Source organism: Patagioenas fasciata, chromosome Z (assembly GCF_037038585.1).
Source record: "Patagioenas fasciata isolate bPatFas1 chromosome Z, bPatFas1.hap1, whole genome shotgun sequence".
Lineage (NCBI taxonomy): Eukaryota > Metazoa > Chordata > Aves > Columbiformes > Columbidae > Patagioenas > Patagioenas fasciata.
The window spans coordinates 24125920-24149007 of NC_092560.1; the positions used below are offsets into that span (position 1 = coordinate 24125920).

The window sequence follows — 23088 nt, forward strand, 5'->3', positions numbered from 1 at the left end:
CAATGCAGAGTGAACAGAACTTGGTGCAACTGCCCCACTGCAGCAGTTTCCAAGGTCATATTGTTGGGGAAATTAAAAAAGCATCTGCTCCCCTCACCTAGGAGGGTTAGTTCCACCCATGCCTGTTTGGTTTGGCAGGACTATCTCTCTGCGTCATCTTAGACAGCCTACTGACTGTCTTTCTGCATCCTCAGGTACTAAAATATTTTGTAAATCTTTCCCTTTGGCAGATGATGGGTAGCATTATTCATTGACTACCAGGAACAGTTTGACTGAATGTGATTTTTGCACAGCCCTCAGGACACTGAGAAGTATGTAGACGCACGACCAAAGATTAAACTATAGTCAGGGGAGAGAGGGAGTGCAAATGCTTTTTGTCTGGGCACTTCAAAGGCATTCTGTTGTAATCTCTCCAAACTAGACTGGCAGACTCATTTGTTAAAAGTTAATCTTAAACGGAATTTCTTAAGATAGAAATACCGTTTTCACAGGTTTTTTTTTGTTTTTTAATAAACTGGTGAAGCATACTAAAACTGAATTAAAAGAACTGTTCATTTTTATCAGCTCTTTAGGGAAAATGCAAAAAAATAAGGTTCTTTAGTACATATAAATCACCACTGGATGCTTGGTGTAAGCCACATCTGTACAAATGTGGCTCTGTCAGAAACACTAAATCATAGTTGTGGATAGGTATGGCTTAATCCAGTGCTATTTCTGCCAAGTTTAGCTAGTAAAAGCTGCCTTCTGAGATATATTTTAATACACGTGCAAGAGACCCAGAATGTACATTGTATTAGCATGAAAAGGGCTCCATAAGCCATTTGCCTACAGCCGTTTCTCTCACTATTGTTTCCATGTTAGTTGAAACCCTGTTATTATTCAGGGTTTTTTTTATTTTTTTCAGAATTTTGGCAGAATTTAAACTTTCCCAGAGTATTTTACCAGGTTATTATGTTATCTTTTCTTGGTTTGCACCTTAGTCTGCTGCTGTTTCTACTTGCATCACCAGTGTTGTATTTTTTTTACACAGTGGTACAGGTAAAAGACATTTCAGTTAAAAATTGTTGGCATTGAATGTAACTGTAGTTTTCTGATGCTGTTTCTTTTCAATTAGGTGAAAATGAAATCCTTGAAACTCTATACAATATCGCAAGCAAGAACAAGATATGGAGGTCCTATATAGGCATGGGTTATTACAACTGCTCAGTGCCTCAGCCCATTGCACGGAATTTGCTGGAGAATGCAGGATGGTAATGTACAACATTTTCTTTTTAAATGAGTATGTATATACTTCACACTGAAGTTAGAGGGCAAAGAGAATACCTTTCACTTTACAAGGTGCTTTTCCTGTAAAATATTTCATTGATTTTTGTGACTTCTGTTCACAGTTCCTATTATATTTTACTAAACACAAATAGTTGTTTGCTTTAAGGAAGTATACAAACTTAGCTCCTAACCTGAAGCAATTATTTCCTATCTTCTGCCTAAATTTAAACTGGCTCCCTCCTGCACTGGTATATACAGTTTTGGATGGAGACAGCTGAATACTGTGCAATACTCAAATTATGGTTTTCTTATTAGGAAGTAAGAAGCCTTGAACATTTTAAAGGTAAATACACTTGCTATGTCTTTCTTGATTTTATTTGAAACCAGAGACCTTCAAGAGTTTCGATGTGTATCCATAAAGTAAGTTCTTGTTTGAACAAATAATTTATTGGTGCCCGAAAATAGGTAGACAGCAATACTTGATAATTCATTTCTGAAGAGGCTTGAGGAAGAATATTGTACTTTGTTCTCATTAGCCAGCTGACATTTCAGTTTTTTGGGACAAGCAAAAGAATAGCCTGTCTGACAGATTTGAATTTGAGTGTTATTATTTTTGTTTGTTGGTTGGTTTTGATTTGTTTGTTTTACTTAAATGTAAAAAAATAAATACAATTAAAAAAAAATGAATACGTTGGTTTATATCTTATGAACAGCACTGATCCAAATAATAATGGCGTTTTGTCTCTTGGTGTATTTCTCCTGAAAAAAGGTAATAAGGCTTGATTATGAACACTCATTTAACACTGACATTTCTCTGAAGAACTGTAACTCAGAAATTATGCAAGAGGAAAACTGAATTTAATGTAATCTCACTTTCTAGCAGCCTAAATGCAATTGATACCCTGCTTGTCTCATTTTGTTTAGAAATTCCCTTTTATCTAGACAGTAACCTAATTCTTTTGTATTGTATTAAAATTACTGTTGTCTTTATTAATGCCTAATTTTTATTTTAATAAAAGCAGTTTTTGAAGGTTAAATAGTCATATGAAAAACTCCAACCAACTGAACAAAAAGAGTCAAATTAGTCGGTGTAGAAAAACATTGTTACGTAGGTGCTGTATTTTTAGTACTTTGGGTTGCCATATATGGGTCTATGTATCTGTAGACCTCTGAGTCTATGTATTATCAGATTGTCTGCTCTGTTTGCATTTGAAACTTTGAACTGACCAAATGTCGCACTACTTGGACTCAAGGAATCTATGCAATGCATCTATACAAAGATTTATTTGGCCTTATCCCCACCCACTTTTTGCAAAATCTAAACATTTCAGTACAGTGCTGCAAAACAAATAATCATTTGCTAGAGGCAAAAATAAGAACAGTTTAAAAGTAAATGGACCAAAATGAACTGGATATTTTAAAATCCTAAAAAAATATATAGTGTTAATGAAACTGGGAGAGTCTGTCCAGAAATCTGTTCTTGGAGTGTCCAGAAAAGTCAAACTAGATGGCTCAAAACTAAGCTTACAGATGACGAAAGTGAAGGTTAAAATGTTTGTTGGGGAGAAGGTGTATGTGTATGTGCATGTGTGCAAAAGTAAGCTTTTTAACTATACGGATCTTATGGAAGCTGTTTAAGAAACCAAGTTTCTCCTTATATCTACTGTGGGTGTAACGCTTTCCATGCCAACACATTTCACGTTGCAGCTTCAAGGGAATGCTGCAAGTGCAGTTTTATTGTTTATGCTTAATTGTGCATCATGACTCGTAGTTTCTCATTGCTGGGCATTCGTTAGAGCAAGGCTTGCATTGGAATGCAATGGGAGTTTATAAAAGATTGTTCATAGAAGTCTGTGAACACAGAAGTGAAGGACTATGGAATTTAGGACACTTAGGCTTGCTACCAGAAGGCAGGAAGCAAAGGGGTAGATTTCAGGAGGAAACTGTTAGGCACACAATGTAAGTTTGGCTGAAAATGAGACCACTGATCCACACTGCTTTATTTAGAAGATTACCACAAAAGTCTTCCCAAATACCAGATTCTGTTGAGAAAATACTCAACACTGTTGGAGTTTCAAAATTTTTGAAGCCTTTGGACAGTTACGTATAATATTTCTGTTCACAATAAAAGCTGAATAATTACTGTGAGATAAAACCATCTGGCTGAAACTATGCACTAAAGTGTCTGGAGTGTCAGCATTTAGGAATTTCTTGTACTGGTAGCTTTAGAGAAGCACAGGCATCCTTTAAAGTCTGAATCTTATTGTAACCACTTCTGTGTCAAAGAAGCTATTTCAAAACACTTGGGGTAGATTTTTTTCAGATAACTTTTTAACCAAAGAACACTTTGATTGAAAGTTAGAGAAAAAGAAGAGAAATTTCTGTCGTGGACCTGAAATGCTGCAGTTAAATTCCAGTCTCCTATGCTAGGGTTTTGACTTAGTTGCAGAAGTTAGAGCATAGGTATCTCTTATTTTTGATACTTGATTTCCTTTTGGTTTTGGTTACTGTCTGCTAACACTTCTTTGTTCCTAGCAAGCTGTGACTAACGATTCCATGATAACATGGGTGAAAGTCTTAGAAGTATTTTCCATACACTCCTTAGTTGATATTAGCAAAAATAGTAGCCTGTTTTGTGCAAACAAATAATAGCAGGCGAGCGTGTAATTTACTTTATCCTTAGAACATCTCAACTCTAAAATGCAGGCAGAAGGATTTATTTTGGGACTGGAAATACAAATCAGTTCTAGGTCTGCCATTGCATGAGATTAGTCTTGCAGATGTCTAAAACTACAAGAACATAATTTATAACATGATAAAAGTATTGTGTTGATTATGAACACATAAGCTTCTCAGAGATTCAATCAAAGTATAGAAAAAATCACTAAGGAAGATGTCTGGTGAACCGTTTTGCTAGAAGCTACTGTATATTAAGAAGTAAATTAGGCTTAGTCTTAGATCTTATTGACTGTACACTTATAAATAATAATCAAGAACTAGTTCATTGAATGTTGCTCAGTAATGGAGTTTTCTGAATCTTTGTGTGGAAGCAGGAGCTAACTTAGTATGAGGAATCCATAATTGTTTCTCTTGCAGTTTATGTATAGTCTGTTTTGTTGCTAAACCTAGAACAAACCCAACTCCTAAGTACAAAAGCTTTTGCTCTTTCATAAGCCAGGTGTTTTGATGAATGGCCTAGCTTTTGGCTGAAAGCATGCTTTCTTAGATGCCTCTTGCTTTGGTACCTGTCTGTTGTTGCTGGTTTGATTTGCTCTAGGGACACATTTTTACTTCAGCATCTTTTCAAACCCTCATCAGTATCTTAAATTGGTATTCATACAAATATTTTTGAGAGTAAGGTAAGGCAAAATGTGAAACACTGAACTAAAGCAGAGAGTTATAAAAGCTACAAAAACTGCAGCCACTTACTACTAAACTCCTGAATGTTAGGCACTGGCTCAACTTCTCATGGAAGGTTTCTTTTATGTCATGACCTGTCTGTCTTAATTAGCTTGAGAGTATTTGTCTGCAGAAGTACCTCTGGTCAGAACAGAAACTGAGTGGAGATGGTATTTTTCTCTGGATTGATTGAACAAGAGGGAGTTCATAGTTGTGTTCCTCCCCATGACGGTAATTCTTCCTTTTCATTTTAATGTCCTTGGTACTGGACTTGAATTATGTGCAGAAGAGCCACTTGAACAAACCTAAGCAGAAGAGAGGAGGTTTTTAAATGAGTGACAGCGTACTTTTTGGAGATTTGATTTTTGTAAAAGTTTACTTTAGAAATTACTTTTAAAGATTTTACTTTTAAATTACTTTTAAAAGTCACTTAACATGTAGTGTAGATTCAGGCAGAAGTGAGAGTGAAGACGAAAATCAGCTATTTCAGTTGAAGAAATTGTGAGGTAAAATTAGTATTTTAGAAGTTTTAGGTACTTAAACAGTACTGAACAACCTTCTAAATAATAATAATAATTGAAAGTGTTTAAATAAATGTTTTTATGTTATAAAAGGTATCTTTACCGGTACAGCTGTTCAAGTTCATGCACCGTAATTTGCGGTAATGCTGGAATTCAAGATTTTGTGGTTGAATTTTTTCCATCCTCTCCTAAATTGGTTTGGTTTTACCATTCAAAAGCATAGCATCAAAATCACAAAGCTTCGTTAATTCTCTTCTGTAGTATAGTGTACTGTCCCAACTGTGTGGGGTAGGATCAAGGTTATTCAAGGGAACCATCAAATTAGCAGCTACTTGGTAGCAGTTTAAGAATAGTTTTCTTTATTTATATTATACAATATAAAAACTTCATTTAAAAATCATTTGAGCATAAACTGAGTGGAAATTCTTGAGGCTTTTTTAATGGATTTCTGGGTAGCTGATTAGAGTGGTCTGCTTTGAAGCATTCAAGCATTCATTGCAAAGTCTATCTCTAATTATGTAAGATCAAATCTTAAGAAAGGGGGTTCTCATGAAGTAAGAAGTTGTGAACATTACTCACATCTTAAGAAAGATGCTTTGTCTTTATAAACAAAATAGAGAATTTTGCACCACATGAGCAGCGACAGCTTTAGTGTCCTTTAGCAAAATTTGCATCCAAGTTTAATGTGCAGTTTTGTTTCTCTACTACTGATTTTTTCCCTACCGATTTTGCATCAGTCCCTAATTAGTAACGGTTTAATGAGACAATGTTTTTGTTGAGATGGACAATAAAGCTACAATGCAAAATAAGGCCTTTAGCTGAAATAAAATGAGAAATTAAGACTGTTAACTTCAAGTACAAAGGAGTTTCTCTTATTAAGCGAGGAAACTCTTTGTTCATGCAAAGGAGTTGGGAATAACTTTTTATTGGTGAGAACTAAGTGGGCAGGGGGACCATAAAGAAAACAAATCTGCATAGTCCCAGATTGAAAGTTTAGCTGACAAATTGAAAACTGAGTTTAACAGCCATGGAGGAAAAAAAAAAAATGTTGAGATAAGCAATGTTGCATGCAGCCTAGGACATGGACTTTCTTGTGAACTATGCGGTCAGCTACATGATGATAAGTAGTTTATTGTGAGACTTGGCTTAGAGGAAGGAAAAACCTTCAATATTCAGGAAAATCATATATATTTATATAATTTGATACATAGCTATTGATTTCTGTCACTGTAATGAATAGTATATGTGAGAAATTTGAGCAGATGTATAATTTAAATAGACAGCTGTTGTGGTTTAACCCAAGCTAGTAATACAACCATGATAGCTGCTCACTCACCCCCTCCTCCCCACCTGTACCCAAATAGGGGAGCAAATCAAAGGGAAGGGAGAAACTTGAATTGAGATAAACACAGTTTAATAAAATAACAAAATACTAATACACAACTAGTAAATACACACACACATATATGTGTATATATATATATATATATATATAACTTAAAATAAAAGATACTCAATGCACTTCCTCGTGATCTCCATCCACATGGAGTAGCCAGTCCCAGGAAGCAGCACCTGGTCCCAACAGCTGATTCTGGAGAGAGGAAAAAGGCAGAAAGGCCCAGAGGTCTCTGCAAAATGGCAGAATGGCAAAAGGACATATTAAATGTCCCAAAAAGAACGCCCCTGGCTCTAACAAAATGAGTGAAGAAAGCCAAGAAGCAAAAGAGCAACCGGAAGATCCCAACTATCCTACAGTATGAAGCATGATGCTAATGGGATGGAAAACTCTGATTGATCAGTCTGGATGTCAGTCAGCTCTGCCCCATCCATGCCTCCCTTCCTTGATGCCTCACGCCTGTGGGCAGAGCGCTCAGAGTGTCCTTGGCTCTCAGATCAGAGCAATTAGAAACATTAACTCTGTCCTGGGGTGTTATCTTTTGTTCTGAAACTAAGTCCAAATAATGACTGTGCTAGCTATGAAAAAGGAAGGTTTCTAACTCCATGAAGAAAATTAACTCATTTTCAGTCAAACCAGCACAACAGTAAATACATTGACATTATATATTATACTTTGAGTTCACTTATTGTGTTCTTTCTAGCTCTTCCATTCTTCAGGACCTTTTTCCTACTTTCTCTCTTCCATTACTATTTGATTTATTCTCTTATCTTGCTCTGTACCACAGGTTTTGCAGCTTGTTCTTTAAAAGTCTTTTTTTGCTGACCTTTTGTTGACTTTACATGAATTGAGCTTCCAAATACTTCAGTCTGTCTTTAAAGATTATAGCATTTTTCAAAAGTCTAGGGCTTACTACCCCGTTTCAGGAGACGAACTTCTTTTCTTCCATTGACAGAAAACAGAGGCTGTTAGTGTTCCCACTTATCACTTTTTTCTGGCCAGTGCTCTGAACTCAAACTGGCGCAAGGTCTGTCCTGAACCACCGTGGAACCCAGTACCCAAATTTCCAGCAGTGAGAGGAGAGTCTGATCTCTGGACCCATGCTGCTTTTTCTGGACTGTTAGAATGAAGTGAATCTCTTAGATTGTTGCCTTTTCTAAGGAATTGCTTATATTGCCTGTACTCTTTTGTTCTCCAAGTGACAACAGATAAACTCACATCAATCTCACTTCCCTTCATTAACATAGACGGAAACTGTCATTTCACAAGAAGCTGCATATTTCTGAGCTTGATGCTATGAAATGCTGAGTGCCTTTCTTTGCATAAGAGTGGAGAAGATTTTGCAAGCAAAGGGCTTCAGAAACATTATTGAAAGATAATGGCAATACCTAAATGTGATTGAACTAAGCATTCTCACTTGGATATTGTCAATTGACTCAGTTCTCCCACACTCAGTGCCTACTTCCCTTCCCCTTCTCCAAGGTGCACTCACACCTCTGCTTTAAAAGTAATTTCTCTTTTCAAAATGGAGAAATAGAATTCTTCTGTAAAAAGCCAAGTCAATACCAGAAGAGAAAATATTTTCAGGCTTCCAGGACAGTAAGAAATTACAGCCATCCAAAAATAACTGTTTTCTAATGAATTTCCATGTTAGTGAATTATGCTTTACAATTTATTTTCCTATGACGCAGTTCAGTTACATATTGGCATAACTCTCTTACACATTTGGTTTCCTAGATCCAAACTCGGACTTCTTTTCTTACAGGGTTACACAGTATACTCCTTACCAACCTGAGGTTTCCCAGGGCAGGTTGGAGAGCCTGCTAAATTACCAAACTATGGTGTGCGATATCACAGGAATGGATGTGGCTAATGCATCTTTGCTGGATGAGGGGACAGCTGCTGCAGAAGCCATGCAGTTATGCCACAGGTACTATGTTTAAATGTGTGGTTAAATCACAGCAGGAAGGAATTTTGGAGTTTGAAAAGCATTTCACTTTCTGTAAGCATGGATAGGTGAGTGGGTTGAAGTTGAGTGTGGCCTTTTCACTGTGAACAGAACACTACACAACTATAGCCCATGTTATTGAGCCCCCAGAGAAGTTGCCAGTGTTGATGTAAATGTTTAATTCAGACATCTAAGGCCTTAAGAAACCTAAGGACCTAGAGACCAGGGGGGAATTCTAGAGCAAGGAAGACTTAGCCCTGCTGGAGGAGGGTCAGGTTAGAGAACACTTAAACAAATTTGACGTACGTGAGTCCATGGGCTCTGATGTGATGCACCCATGCATGAGTGCTGAGGCAGCTGTCTGATGTCATTGTGGGGTTACTCTTGATTGTCTCTGAACAATCATGGTGACTGGGAGAGGTGCCTCAGCACTGGAGGAAAGCAGTTGTCACTCCTGTCTTCATGAAGGGCAGGAATGAGGGTGCAGGGAACTACAAGCCAGTCAGACTCACTTCAATCCCCCAGAAGATGGTGGAAGAACTGCTAGTCCTGGAAACCATTTCCAGGCATGTGAAGGGCAAGAAAGTCATCAGGAGTCGCCAGCATGGATTCACACAAGGGAAGTCATGCTTGACCAAACTGATAACTTCCTACAATGAAGTGGCTGGCTTGGTAGGTGAGGCGAGAACAGTAGGTGTTGTCTACATTGATGGTCTCCCTTAAGTCCTCACAGAGAAGCTGAAGAAGTATGGGCTGGATGAGGTGAGTCAGGTGGATTGAAAACTGGCCGAATGGCTGGGCCCAAAGGGCGATGATCAGTGACATGAAGTCTAGTTGGGGGCCAGTTATTAATGGCATATCCCATGCTCCACACAGGGTCCAATTAATGATCTGGATGATGGGGCAGAGTGTATCATCAGCAAGCTTGCTGATGACACAAAACTGGGAGAAGCAGCTGGAACAGTAGAGGGTCATGCTCCCATTCAAAGGATCCTTTTCAGGCTGGAAAAATGGGCTGACAGGAACCTCACGAAGGTCGTTAAGGGGAAGTGCAAAGTTCTGCACCTGGGCGGGAACAAACCCAGGCATACAAGGTATATGATGGGGGCTGACACGCTGGAAAGCAGCTTGGCAGGAAAGGCCTTTGGGTCCTGGAGGATACCAAGTTGAACACAAGCCAGCAATGTGCTCTGGTGGCAAAGAAGGTGAACGATATCCTAGCCTGCATTAGGAGGAGTGCTGCTAGCAGGTTAATGGAGGTGACCCTTGCCCTCTCCTCAGCACTGTTGAGGCCACTCCTGGAGTTCTGTGTGTAGTTCAGGGCTCCCACTAACCAACTGGAGAGAGTCTTACCTGTTCCAGCTGCTACCAACACAGACACAGGGGCCTCTGTGGCTGAGGTGCTGCTCCAGTTGGTGGCACTGAAGTCCACTCACTCCAGTCACTCCAGTTGCTGCACCATGGACTCGGACATGTGGATGCTCTGTGGCATGACTCCAGTTTCTGGCACCCAGACAGCCATGCACACCACACCCCGAATACAGAGCCCCTCAGCCATGAAAATAATCAGAAAGGAATTTAAGAACAAGAGAGGACAGGCTGCACTAATTGGATTCAAATGTATCAACCAGCAACTATTCATATATGACTTGCCCTGTTTATCCCCTTACGACTGTATTTTCTTACACTTGGTCCTCCCAGAACCACTTAACTGTATCCCTTTTCCTCTAAACATCTCATAATAAGCCCTTGCAATCCCAAAATGCCTTTTTCCTGCATCCCATAATGTCTTCTTTCCAGGGGGACCCAGACAGTGTGTCTGTCAGGGTTGGTTAATTAATCTGAGTTCCAACATGGCTTGCGGCCCTTGTGCTCCTCTGTGCTGTGGAGACGGGTCACTGGTGGGCTGGTATCTCCTGTGGTGGCCCTGGGAGCAGCATGGACAGGGTGTTATTTTGGTTCCCTCACTTGCCATTGCCTCTCTGGGGGGGTGCCGGGGAGCTTTTGTTGCAAAGCCTAACAGTCTGTGTCATGAACCTTTTGTGTCCGTGAACACGGAAGACGTGAATTGTTTTTTTCCATTAGCAGTTAAAAGGAGCTTTGAAAGACAGTGAAGTATGTCGGTCTTAGGTTGCTAAATGTGAAACTGTGACTGAAATATACAAATTTACTTTCAGGGATCTCTATTATGAGAGCATTTGAACAGGATCTGCAAATAAAGTGAAATCTGAGAGATTAATGAAGGTGACAGAGACTGTGTTGTAACTATACAGTTGTTCAAAGCATCAGTCTGACATAAAATAATGTTTAACAGAGAGAGCTAGGCAGTTGTCTTAGTCTCTATTTTACTACTGTGATGGCTCATATTTGGTTATCCAGGGCAACACTGAAAATCTGCAGTAAAGAACACAGCTGCATTCCTTTCAAAGAGTATGTGTTTGTGGAGGCATTCCTGCAGCTTCTTAACTTGGCTTCTTGTTCTGTTTCATAGTCTCTTTTAATTTTTGTCACGTATGGATCTCATTTGTGTGTCTGAAATGCATTTTCTTATTTTAAAAGGTCCAGAACCTTCATTCAGTCTTTAGTTATGATAACCAAAATTTACAACTGCCTTTTAACTTAGGTAAACTCACATGTAGAAAGCAAATTCATTTTGTTTTCATGGAAAACAATATATTCTTAATATGTAACCTTTCTTTTTTCCTTTTCTTTTTAACAGACACAACAAAAGAAGGAAGTTCTATGTAGATTCCCGATGCCACCCTCAAACTATAGCAGTGGTCCAAACTAGAGCAAAGTAATGTTTCTCTCCATTTTCCACCATATCTTTTCACTTACATTGGATCATTTTTCATCTGTGCCTCTTCACCCTATACCTAATGTTTTTGGAATATAGGATGATGCATTCTTTGCAAAATAAAAGCAGAAATCTATTAACATTTGGCATTGCTTCCGCTTTTTGATTCAAATACAATTGCAAAGTAATTAAAGATTTTTTTAAAAAGACACTAAATGTCTGATAAAAAGAAAATATTTAATCTCCTTAAGTTGTTTGCACAAGTATATACATTTGGTTATTGAATTCAGTCTGGTAATTTTTTTAACTAGAAAATGTATTATACTAAAGAGCAAAACTTCTCTTTTAATGAAAGCTAAATCCATTTTAAGTATACAGTTTAAATGAGCCATTTTCTAAAAATGTGACTTGGTTGTCAAACATGCTAAAGCAGCAAATGTTGCCATCAAGTAGCTTATGCATCTTCTGCTCTGCTTTGTTCCATATCTCTCATGACAGTATCAAATATAATTATTCTTCTGTACTATATACCATGACATTAAACTTTCTCAATGTTTAGTGTGCAAAGCAGATTGAAGCCTCTGTGTGTTAAAGAAAGATGTCATGTATAAGTCTATGAACACAACATATCAAGTGTCACTGCAAGACAGGCAGTGGTTTGAATATGTTGTCTTCTGCATGTTTTATTAATATGTGGTCTTCTGCATGTTTTACAGTTATACAGGTGTTATTACTGAACTCAAATTACCCAATGAGATGGATTTCAGTGGAAAGGATGTCAGTGGAGTATTATTTCAGTATCCAGACACTGAAGGGAAGGTGGAAGACTTCTCTGAACTTGTTGAAAGAGCTCATCAGAATGGGGTAAATTCCATTGGTCTCACAGGTTTCAGTCTGATGCATCAAACAGCCATAGTCATAGAAACTAAGTATTACATGAGACACTGTCTAAAGTATTACTCTTCAGCTCCTTGCAGTTGGTAACCATTACAGCCATTGCGCCTCAGCTCTGTGCTAGTGACATGGAACTGCTTGAAGCCATATCTTGCTCCAGCTTAGCTCCCATGCAAACACCATTCCTTCAGAAGAGGCTGACTGCTCTGTGCACTTCTGTTCTCAGAGTCTTGCCTGCTGTGCTACTGATCTTCTGGCTCTCTGTATCCTGAAGCCTCCTGGAGAGTTTGGGGTAGATGTTGTCCTGGGTAACTCCCAGAGGTTCGGTGTGCCGCTCTACTATGGGGGACCCCATGCAGCATTCTTTGCTGTTAAGGAGAATCTAGTGAGAATGATGCCGGGCAGAATGGTGGGCGTTACAAGGTAAGGGCTCCCTTCGCTGTTAATGTCTGCAGGGAAAATCTAAATAAAATGCATTTTGACCACCTTGGGCATCCTTTATGAAAAACAACTGACGATGGTGTTGTACCAAACATCTTTTTTTCTGTAAAACTCAAAGAATAAATGTTGCCTTCCAGTTTTAGGAAGCAAGCTTAAAGAACTGCATTTGTGTGGAATGAAGCTGTGAACTGTCTATAGTGCTTGCTGCAATATGGGATGAGAATATAGCTTAAATGGCAGAGAGAACTGTGATGAATGAGAGGATGAACTGAAAGAACTTTGCAAGCTAAATTATTCTGCTTATTCTGTACTGCTATACCTTTTTTTCTGACTTTGAGTCATTAAAAACATAAATAGAAGTAGAAAATACAGTGAACTTCCCAAATAATCAACAAGAACTTAATCGAGTTCACGTTTTAGTCAAGCTTAAACAAAACAGAGAAACAGTGTGCAAAAATTTACATCTCACAGTTATTGGTGACATTTTGAACTTTGACAAGATGTTTGAAAATAGTAGAAACGCAAAGTAATTGTTATTGGAAAGACTGCATATCTTTGACACAGAAGGTATTTAGAGGTACTTCAGTAACAACGTAGCTAATGACATTAACAGTCATCAATAAGCTTAGAAATTTTCATTTGTATAGTAATACTCTTTCAAATGTATTTTTAATCATCTTGCTTATTTTAAAGGTATCCTCAGGCATTACTCATAGTTCTGAAGTCTCATCCCCAATTCGGATTTTTGATCAGAAGTCTTGTACAATCTTTTACAAAAGAACAGTAATTCTATTTACCAAGGTCATGGTTTTTGGCCACAGAATGGTTGAGATTGGAAGGGATCACTGGAAATCATCTGGTCTAACCCCCTTGCTTAAGCAAGGTGACCTAAAGCCAGTTGCCCTGGGCCATGTCCAGATGGCTTTTGAAGATATCCGAGGCTGGAGACTCCACAATTTCTCTGGATAACCTATGGTAGTCCTTGGTCATCCTCACAGAAAAAAAGGTCTTTCCTGGTGTTCAGGAAGAACCTCCTGTGTTTCAGTCTGTGCCCATTGCCCCTTGAGTCTCATTCTTCTGTCCTGATTTACGCTTTATTCTCTCCAACACCTGTCTGTCTCTGAGGATAGATAGCTAGTTTCAGGTTAGCATGCATAGAGCCTAATCTGCTAAATTTCTGTAATTTTAAAGTAATGGTAGCAACGTTTTCATTTGTGACACAGAGATGCAAATGGAAAGGAAGTTTATAGACTTGCTTTGCAAACACGAGAGCAGCATATCAGGAGGGATAAAGCTACAAGCAACATCTGCACAGCACAGGTAACTTGTCATGCTTTATTTTCAGCTGTAGAAAGGAACAAGTTAAACCATAAGATTATAGTCCTTGCATTGTAGTAATTTGAGTTAGCTTTACTTTTGAGAGTTAATATTTCAGCCCTGAATTCGCGCAATATCATGAGTCCATCTTTCTCATAATATGAATACCAGTGAGTAGTGCTATGTGTGTTATGAATGAGATAGATTTCCTAATAAAATGGAAGGGAATTCTAATGATGTGAAATCACCTACTCAAGGCAAATAAATCCATTTAAAAATTCTTAAACTACTTCTACACATTTTCACAACTTGTATTTTCATCTGTATTATTTGATGCAAAAATAGTACCTCGCCAAAGAACTGTCTTTACAGGAAAACACCATGATTAAGTAAATAATAATCCAAAATAGTTATCTTCAGCATGCCTCCACAGACCTTCAGCCAGAGAAGTTTGTAATTTTTTTCTGCTCTTATCAGTGCTTTAATCCTGCTCTTAATTTTGTGCCAGATTCTTAGGAGGGATTATTAATGTTAAAAAGAGCTTAATTACTTAGTATTCATAGATATTCCGTAAGTGGTTTGTATCAATCCTAAGCAATGACTGGCTTTACTTGAGAGTCTTCAGATATCTTTGTTGCAATAGTTGAATTTAAGTTTGTGTTCATTACTGACACAGTTACATTTCAAAGGGCATTGAATTCATAATCAGTGCTTATGGTTTCATTGAAGTGTTTTGCCTTTCTCACCTTTTATTTTGTACGCAACACATAATAAAGTATAACATCAGCTGAATATATGTGGTTGTCCGTGGGTGCTAAAGAAGCATTCCACTAAACTAACATGCTGTTGTGGTTATCATCACATTAATACTATTAATAATTAATAGTACTACTACTTTTAATAATAATGTGCTAAATTGTATTTGGATCCTAGGCACTTCTTGCTAACATGGCAGCCATGTTTGGTGTCTACCACGGGTCTGATGGATTAAGGCATATTGCAAGAAGAGTACACAATGCTACTCTAATCTTGGCTGAAGGTGAGTATTTAACATTTGCAGAAACTGTTCTTAAATCCTTACACCTACTTAAATAATACATCTTCTTAAATAAACTCACAGGGTTTTTTTTGCCAGCTGATGTGTTTTATCTCTCTCAGCTCTCAAGAGAACATTTAAGTACAAAGTTCATAGATAAAGTTTTTGTGTACTTCTGACAATTACATCGAAAAATTAGACATCTGTGTGATACGAGCTTGCAAGTGTTACTTCGGTTTCCTTGGGAAAATAACAGAAGTCTACACAGTGAGTCTCTAGTTGATGAGAGTCAAATGCTATTTTCCAGCTGCAAGCTCTCTGTTTCACTTACTGGACCATCCTAGTTTACGGACAGAAATCTGCAGAGTGTTAATAACATAGCAAAAATAAGTAATAAATGAGATTAAAGAATTATCGATGTTTCAGTTAAGTTGGGTGGAATATCACACCTGCTATGAACACTTGGAATCCCAAAGCTTAACAGCTAACCAAAAGCACAGAATCTGTAGCAGTAAATAATAATTGCATCTGGGCTATGTGGTCTGGTAGGTTTTTTCCACTGGCATGACTTTCATTGCTGTCAGAAGGCGCTATGCAGAACTGGAATGCTGGGAACCAATTGCCACAGTTATCCATGCTTTATTTGCCAGCTTAGCTGGAAGACCTTTTGCTGCAGTGAAAAGCACTAGAGCTCTGAAGTTTGTTATGGCAAACTCCATGACATTTAGTATCCATTGATATAATAAAACTTTTCTTTCCACATTTTGTCCTTATTGCATTTATCTGCCAGTTCTGCTATAGTGTATATTACATATGTCATGTATCAGATTAGTCTTCCCTAGACTTAATGTGCATTATTCATTAGGTCTATATCTAAATTTAGTTGCTTTTCGTGCACAGTGACATTTCACAAAAAAGCTAGTGATTTTGCTGGTGTGTACACAAGGAGAACGTTTTGCATTACGTAAAAGCATTTACTTACGAGATCAATAATCTTGTTATGCAAGTACTGTGTAAACAAACAATACAGTATGCAGCTAATAGAATTAACTTACTGTTTTTTATAGGTCTCAGGCGAGCTGGTCATAAACTACATCATGATCTGTTCTTTGATACCTTGATGATCACGTGTGGATGCTCAGTCAAAGAGGTTTTGGATAGGGCAGCACTGAGAAAGATAAATTTTCGCATTTATAGTGATGGCAGAGTAAGCAACTCCCTAAACCTTTCAGAAATTCTGTAGCATGGCTTTTTCTGCATTCAGTTTCTAGCTATTAGATGTGCTAAACAGAATAAAATTATTTTAGACTTCTTGTAATTTGCTGAAATCTATCAGTCAATTTATAAAGATAATATAGAGTGTGAGGTTGTTAAGTAAGGTACTGAACTTCCAGAACTAACATTCTATATTCATTTTATGCCTGTTTAAAAAGATTTTCTAATTGTTTCATGTTCACTATACCAATAAGGACTAGAGTGTGGAGAGACTTTAGAACCTAATGATCAAATACATGATTTCCAGAATCCAAATCCTGTGGCAGTTTTTAAAGACAGATTGAAATATAAGCCACATTTTGGTAGGCAATAAGGACTTTCTGCAAAATCTCATATGTTCTGTAAAATCAGATGGGGGGAGGGAGTGGTCTAGCAAAATTGGCCAATTTCTTTTTAAATGGAAAACACTTAGAAATATTACAAGTGAGTTCACTAAGCTTTTGTGAGCCACGTGGCTTGGGTAGTTTAGCAGCGGAAAGGTAGGAATTGGACGATTTTATGTAAATTTTATGTATCTATTACATAAAATGAAATTACATTTACATATTGTTGGGGAGGCTGATTTTCTTTGTCCTCCACTGTGTCTAGAATATTTTTTCTTGACCAGAACAAATAAATATCCCTGTAATTAAGAGCTCGGAGTAATTACTGTTGCTTTTATCTATAGCTTGGAGTATCACTTGATGAAACTGTAAATGAGAAAGACCTAGATGACATATTATGGATTTTTGGTTGCGAATCATCAGCTGTAAGTAGACAATACATGAAAGGGATTAAATTATCTGAATGTTTCAGAAGTTCAGTGAAAAGCAAAACTGTTCATGGGACAGTAAGTGTATGAAGACCATCTGTGAAATACTGAGAATTTCAGATCCTTCCTTAAAGAAAGAGGCAGTATAAGATAACAATGATTTTTGTAACTTAAGTAATGCCATTTTCTGATTGTGACACTAATCCTTTCGGTCAGCTTGAAAACCTTACACTTTGGTTGTTATTTATTTTGTAAGGTTTAAACAGGGTAGTCCATTATTTCTCTCCCACTGGAATTTTTCTTGCATGTCCTTAGTAATTAGCAGCAATACTTGGAAGATGTGAACTACTGGGACATCTGTACCCAGTTTTAATATAATGCTGTTGTCGTGCTAGATATATACAGGTATGTATGCTGATAAACAGGGTTTTTTACACAAAGAGCTGATTAAATCTTGTTGTAAGCTGGTACTATAAGCTAGTTCTGATGGAAATTGACTGTGAAAAGAGAAATTTCTCATAAAGTATTTGATTTTGTGTTTCTTTGTGTCAAAGGAGTTAATTGCTGAGGGTATGGGCGAGGAAACCAAAGGGATCCTTGGCACCCCATTTAAGAGAACTTCTAAATTCTTGACACATCAGGTTTTCAACAGGTTTGTGAAACTGCTATATATTTGATATTTTAATGGAATGTGAAAGTATCTCATTTGAAAAGTGGAACTAGAGTCAGCTGCTACAGTTTTATAGCTGTCACAGAGTCACTCATTATTCTGAAATAATCTATTTGGTAGCATTTTTAGATATCTTTCACGATTTAAATGAGCAAAGCAACACTCATGGTTACATGGGCGTTATGTTTTTCCATTAATCTGCAACATTGTACAGGCTATTATTTGAGGACATAGTAGAAGCAGACTTACTAGAGCCCTTATATTACATATTTACTGATAGCATTTCTGAGCAAATTATAATGGGCATTTTTCATCTACATTACTGTTACCAAGCATAAAGTACTGATTTGGAAAGAAGTACCTAGTATATACTGAAAAGTATCCTCAGCCTTAATTATTTTTTATAGTATTTCCTGTTAGAGGACAGATCAACCAGCTGGTATAGCTAATCTGCTTTTGTGTTCTCCAGCTATCACTCTGAGACAAATATCGTGCGGTACATGAAAAGATTAGAAAACAAAGATATTTCCCTTGTTCACAGCATGATTCCTTTGGTAGGTATTTACCAAAAAGAGAAAAAATTAGGTGCTTAGATACACATTTATATATTGTAATAAATACTGACAAAATGTGTTTGTATTCTTAGGGGTCCTGCACAATGAAGCTCAATAGTTCAGCTGAACTTACAGTAAGTTGAACTAATGCTGTCTTATTTACCCACATGAGTAAACTACCTAGCCAGTGTCATGGCAGAGAAGTAAAGACTGCATTTGGTCTAGTACTTCTGCTGAGCAGGCAGTTTCAGAAGTAGCTAAAGTCATTCAGCTCCCTTTTCTGCTAGGAAGAAAACTGAAAAGCACAGTAGGAGCGTAACAGCAGCAGGAGAGAGGGTGGCTTTGAAGACTCCGTTCTGAAAAACTGAAAACAGTTTTTGGAATTAGGTATCACAGTCCTGTTCCCTCATGTGGTGTTGCGGCACTTAATATCTGTCCGTTTTACAAATCTAAGAGTCAAATCTTCAGGTATACGAAATCAGGTGGGACTGGCAATTCGTGCTTTTTTTGTCAATTTGCTGGTTTTTAGGATAGCACTCTTTTTTTGCCCGGTGAGGAGCTGGACACTCCAGATATCTTCATTTTTCTAGCTGGTGGCAAATAAAACAGAGTCTTCGCCAGGCTGTTTGGGTACTCAACGACTTTTTGACTCGGAATGATCTTCCTCTGCTCTCTTCCTATCAGTTTCTCACTTTGATCTTTCCCTAGGTTTCCTTTGTTCCCTTTCTCTCATTTCCTTTTCTCTGTCTTCTCCCTTCACTGATTTCTGTCCTTTATATTCCCTTCTAATTAAAATCAATAGAAACAAAACTGTGTGAAGCAAACAGAGTTACGTACTATTCCACATGACCCCTCTCTGTTTGCCCTGTGATCCCACAGCTCTACACAAGGGTAGGTGACCTAGGAGGAGAAAGTAGGGATTTTAAGCATCTTCTGAATGTTATTAATAAAATAAAATGTTAGTGGAAACCACAATTAGTTGGGAACTTGCCTTTGCTGCACAAGAAATATTTGATTTTTTATTTGAGCACAGAGCAGTGTCTTTACTTCATAGAGTTCAACAACAAAATAGAGTTGTCTGCAGAATTTTTTGTTACAGCACATGCGTTTTTTTAATGAATAGCCCATTTCATGGAAAGAATTTGCCAACATCCACCCTTTTGTGCCTCTGGATCAAGCTGAAGGGTATCAGCAACTTTTCAAGGATTTAGAAAAGGACCTGTGTGAAATTACTGGCTATGACAAAATCTCCTTCCAACCAAACAGGTAAGAAATTTTTTCTGAACATTTGCTCCTTAACAGGATTCCAAAAACTTATCTCTAAAGCAAATGTGCAAGCCAAAAAATGGAAGAAGTTTATAAAATCAAATTTGATAAAGAGAAGGCTTGAATGGAAGCTTATGAAAACAAGATTTGTGTTTTCAAAACTGCAGAACCCTATTTTATTTGTATTTTCTAAAATTTTAGTGATTTGGTCTTTTCCATTATTTTAATCTTTTTTCCTATGTTTTCCTTTCTATGAAAGCTGTTTTCTCCACCATTGTTTGCTTAAAATGGTGATGTTATTCATTCTTCCTGCTAGCTACAATTAAAGATGAAATAGGAATAAGCTGTATAATCTGGAAACTATATGATTGTTAAAACTGATATTTGGTGACTAGGTAATCCTAGGTTTGACTGAAGAATGCCTAGGATCTGCATGCTCACTGAAATAAATAAAGCAGAGCTGAGTGAGTAGTACTGCAGCCCGTTTATGTCTGTTAGTAGTTTTGATACAAAATGAGCACCAAGGACTTACTCTGATACTTATGATGTCATGGAAAGTTTCACTGTGTACACTTTGCTATGCATTTCAGTATAAGTTTGCCTGTCTGTAGTCAAGCATGTAGTCAAAATGGGGCTCAATTCAGCCACCGAAAGGATTTAACATAGTAGCATCAGCACATAAAATGGCGCAACTTTTTCATCTTGCAAAAGAGGTAAGAGCTATTAATTAATGCTTATGCATTTGTAATTTAGTCCATGGGATGTGCTTCTTTTAATTTGCTGACACTTGCCTGAAGCAATAGAGAAGTATTAGGGCTGGAAAATTTTAAAGTTTTAGTAGAGAGCTGGCACTTTCTGGTTTATGGGTTTATGTAAGAGGGTTTGTGTTCCTTTTACAGTGGAGCCCAAGGAGAGTATGCTGGTTTGGCTGCAATCAAAGCTTATTTAAATGCAAAAGGAGAACGTCATAGAACTGTAAGTGTCAACCATCGTGTGAGGAAGAACTTTGGTTGGGAAGTGGAAAGAGCTGATTCAGCAACTAGGACTCACCTAGAGAGAAACTAGGTTGTGTATCCTCATCTGTGACAAGCTTTCAGTATTCCCTACTTCCCTTATGGGTCACAGGAACCATACTAAGAGTGTTTCTTTACTTTGCAGAGGGTGGGAATGAGGAAGGAGGATTTCCTTCAAAGGGTGATTGTACTGAGGCTGTCTGGGATGGAGTTAAATAAAGTTCTCCATGGCAGCCCACATGGTGCTGTGTTCTGGATTTGTGATCAAAATGGGGCTGATAACACAGGGATATTTTGACTATTGTTTGCATAATGCCAAGGCTTTCTCTCTTTCCCCTTCTGCCCTGCCTCCCCCCATGCCTCCTCCCACGGACTAGACTGGGGGTGGGCAAGAGGCTGGGAGAGACACAGCTGGGACAACTGACCCAAACTGACCAAAGGGATGTTTTGTGCTGTATAATGACATGCTCACCAATAAATGCTCAGCTAAAGGAGAACAAAACAGGAAAAGTCATGGTTATGACATTTTTCTTCCTAAGCAGCCATTACATGTGGTGAGGCCCTGCTTTCCAGGAAGTGGCTGGACATCCGCCTGGCCATGGGAAGTAATTAATGAATTCCTCTTCTTGCTTTGCTTGTGCATGCAGCTTTTGTTTTCCCTGGTAAACTGTCATTCTTTTTAGTCAGGAGTCTTTAATAGCTGCTTTTGGCTCTTGCTGTTTGCTGTGCTGCTTATCAATTTGTTTTAGTGTGGCTGGAAACATTTTGGTATGGCTATGATGCCATTCCTGTGCTGCATGAGCTACCTTGTGCAGAACAAGGGATTACACCTCCCTCTTCTCCCCTGGGGTTGATGTGTCCAGGTTTGTTGAATGGGCTCCTGAGGTTGTGGTACATCCTTACATCAGATGTTTGATCCTATTATCTAACATTGTTGGCTTGTTGTTGGGTGTGTGGAACCTTGTTTGATCCTGGCATAAGAGTAAACAACTTGTTGTTGAGCTGACAGAGAAATGTGCCCTGAGGCAACTGATCCCTGGGTGACAGGCTCTGTATGAGGGTTTAAGCAGGTGCATAGGGCTCTTATGACCTCCTGTAACCTGGGATTTTACACCTGAACAGACATGAAATCCAATTCAGTTGGCACACTGGTGATGGAAGTGTGCCTTGCCTGGCCCAGTAAGACCCAGCAGTGCCTAGCACTGTTTTGGGGCTTAGCCTGTGCCTGTTGGGCCACTGTCTAGCACCAGCACAGCAGCAGGGCAAAGTAAGGAGGAAGTGATACAAGTCATCCAAGAGGCAGAAACCATCCCGTCGCTCACTGTAAGCAAGCTTCGAGATATGCAGAAAAATTACAGCTACCAGTCATGCAGGCATATTGCTGCCTGTTGCTCAAATGCTGCAATGCTGTAGGGGATAGTCAGGAACTGAGGATAGAGAGGCCCAGCAGCTTCGATTCCTCACTAAGAACCAGGAAGTCAGCAAAGGAATCAGAAGAGAGCTGACAATTTGCAGCCTCTGGAGGTGATGGCTATTGAGTGTGAGGTGTCCTTTCAAGGGTGATCTTGTCAATTACTGAGACAAATGAACCCCTGCTGAGGAAGGTGTTCAGTATCTAAGAGAACTAGTAGTGGTGGAGGTGCTCTACAGTGACCTGGACAACAAGCAAATCTCCACAGATCTGTATGACATCCAGTACACATGGTCTGTGCAAAATGCTTCAATGTTGTACACCAACTCCTTGGTGATGATGGACTGGCCACACCTTGAGATACAAAGATGGGGAGATTGTCTTGCTGGTTCTGGCGTGTTTCAAGGAGTATCCCTCCACTTTGCATCCCCCCCAGACAGTGTCTTGGCTGTCAGAGGTGCCCTATGGAGTCAGCCTCTCCCCTCTTGAAGGGAAAGGGAGCCTTAGGTTCACATCACATGGCACTCTCTGGGGGGATAGACACAAGGAAGAGGGACAGTGCACTCACCTTGAAACTAGAAGCCCGTGTACCTGAACTGCAGGGGAAGACAGACCAACCAAGGAGGCCACCATGCCAGTTGAAAGCAACCAACAATTCCCCAGACATAGAATAAGGGCTGAAAATGCCTCTCCTCCTAAGTTTGATGAAGGGACTTCTGGTTTGACACCACAGGAGTCACAGACTGAATACTACAACCAGGAGTAAAGGGTCCTTGCCTCTGGCTGGGAGGAGGAAGGGGATAATGAAGTTTAATGAACTGTGTGGATTCGGTGGCCTTGCACGTTGGATCCACAGGGGTATAAAGCTTTTGTGCACACTGATGCACAATGTACCATAAATGCCATTAGGGCAGGAGCGGGAGGGACCCATCTGAATTTGTGGAGTGAGAGGAAGATGCTACCAGTTGTCTGTATTGGAGGCTGAGGTGAACCTAACAGGGGACAAATGGCAGAAGCATCTTATCATGATGGCCCAGAGTCTCCATGTATCCTTGGTATTGACTACCTCAAAAGAGGGTATTTCAAGGACCCAGGAAGGTACTGGTGGGCCTTTGGTGCAACCACAGTGGTCA

General features: G+C 38.7%; 1 protein-coding gene across 3 annotated transcripts in view; it reads left to right on the forward strand.

Moving 5' to 3' along the window:
- Positions 1-23088, forward strand: part of GLDC (glycine decarboxylase) — a 69014-nt gene that overhangs the window by 30510 nt on the left and 15416 nt on the right. For all 3 annotated transcript variants that reach the window (XM_065860673.2, XM_065860672.2, XM_071802542.1), the window contains 14 exons: positions 1115-1250; positions 8348-8512; positions 11250-11327; positions 12044-12191; positions 12448-12644; positions 13886-13982; positions 14913-15018; positions 16083-16222; positions 16958-17038; positions 17596-17693; positions 18181-18265; positions 18358-18399; positions 19389-19531; positions 20431-20506. In XM_065860673.2, the coding sequence (XP_065716745.1) occupies positions 1186-1250; positions 8348-8512; positions 11250-11327; positions 12044-12191; positions 12448-12644; positions 13886-13982; positions 14913-15018; positions 16083-16222; positions 16958-17038; positions 17596-17693; positions 18181-18265; positions 18358-18399; positions 19389-19531; positions 20431-20506 (1521 nt within the window). In that variant the 5' untranslated portion in view covers positions 1115-1185. The remainder of the gene's footprint in view (positions 1-1114; positions 1251-8347; positions 8513-11249; positions 11328-12043; positions 12192-12447; positions 12645-13885; positions 13983-14912; positions 15019-16082; positions 16223-16957; positions 17039-17595; positions 17694-18180; positions 18266-18357; positions 18400-19388; positions 19532-20430; positions 20507-23088) is intronic.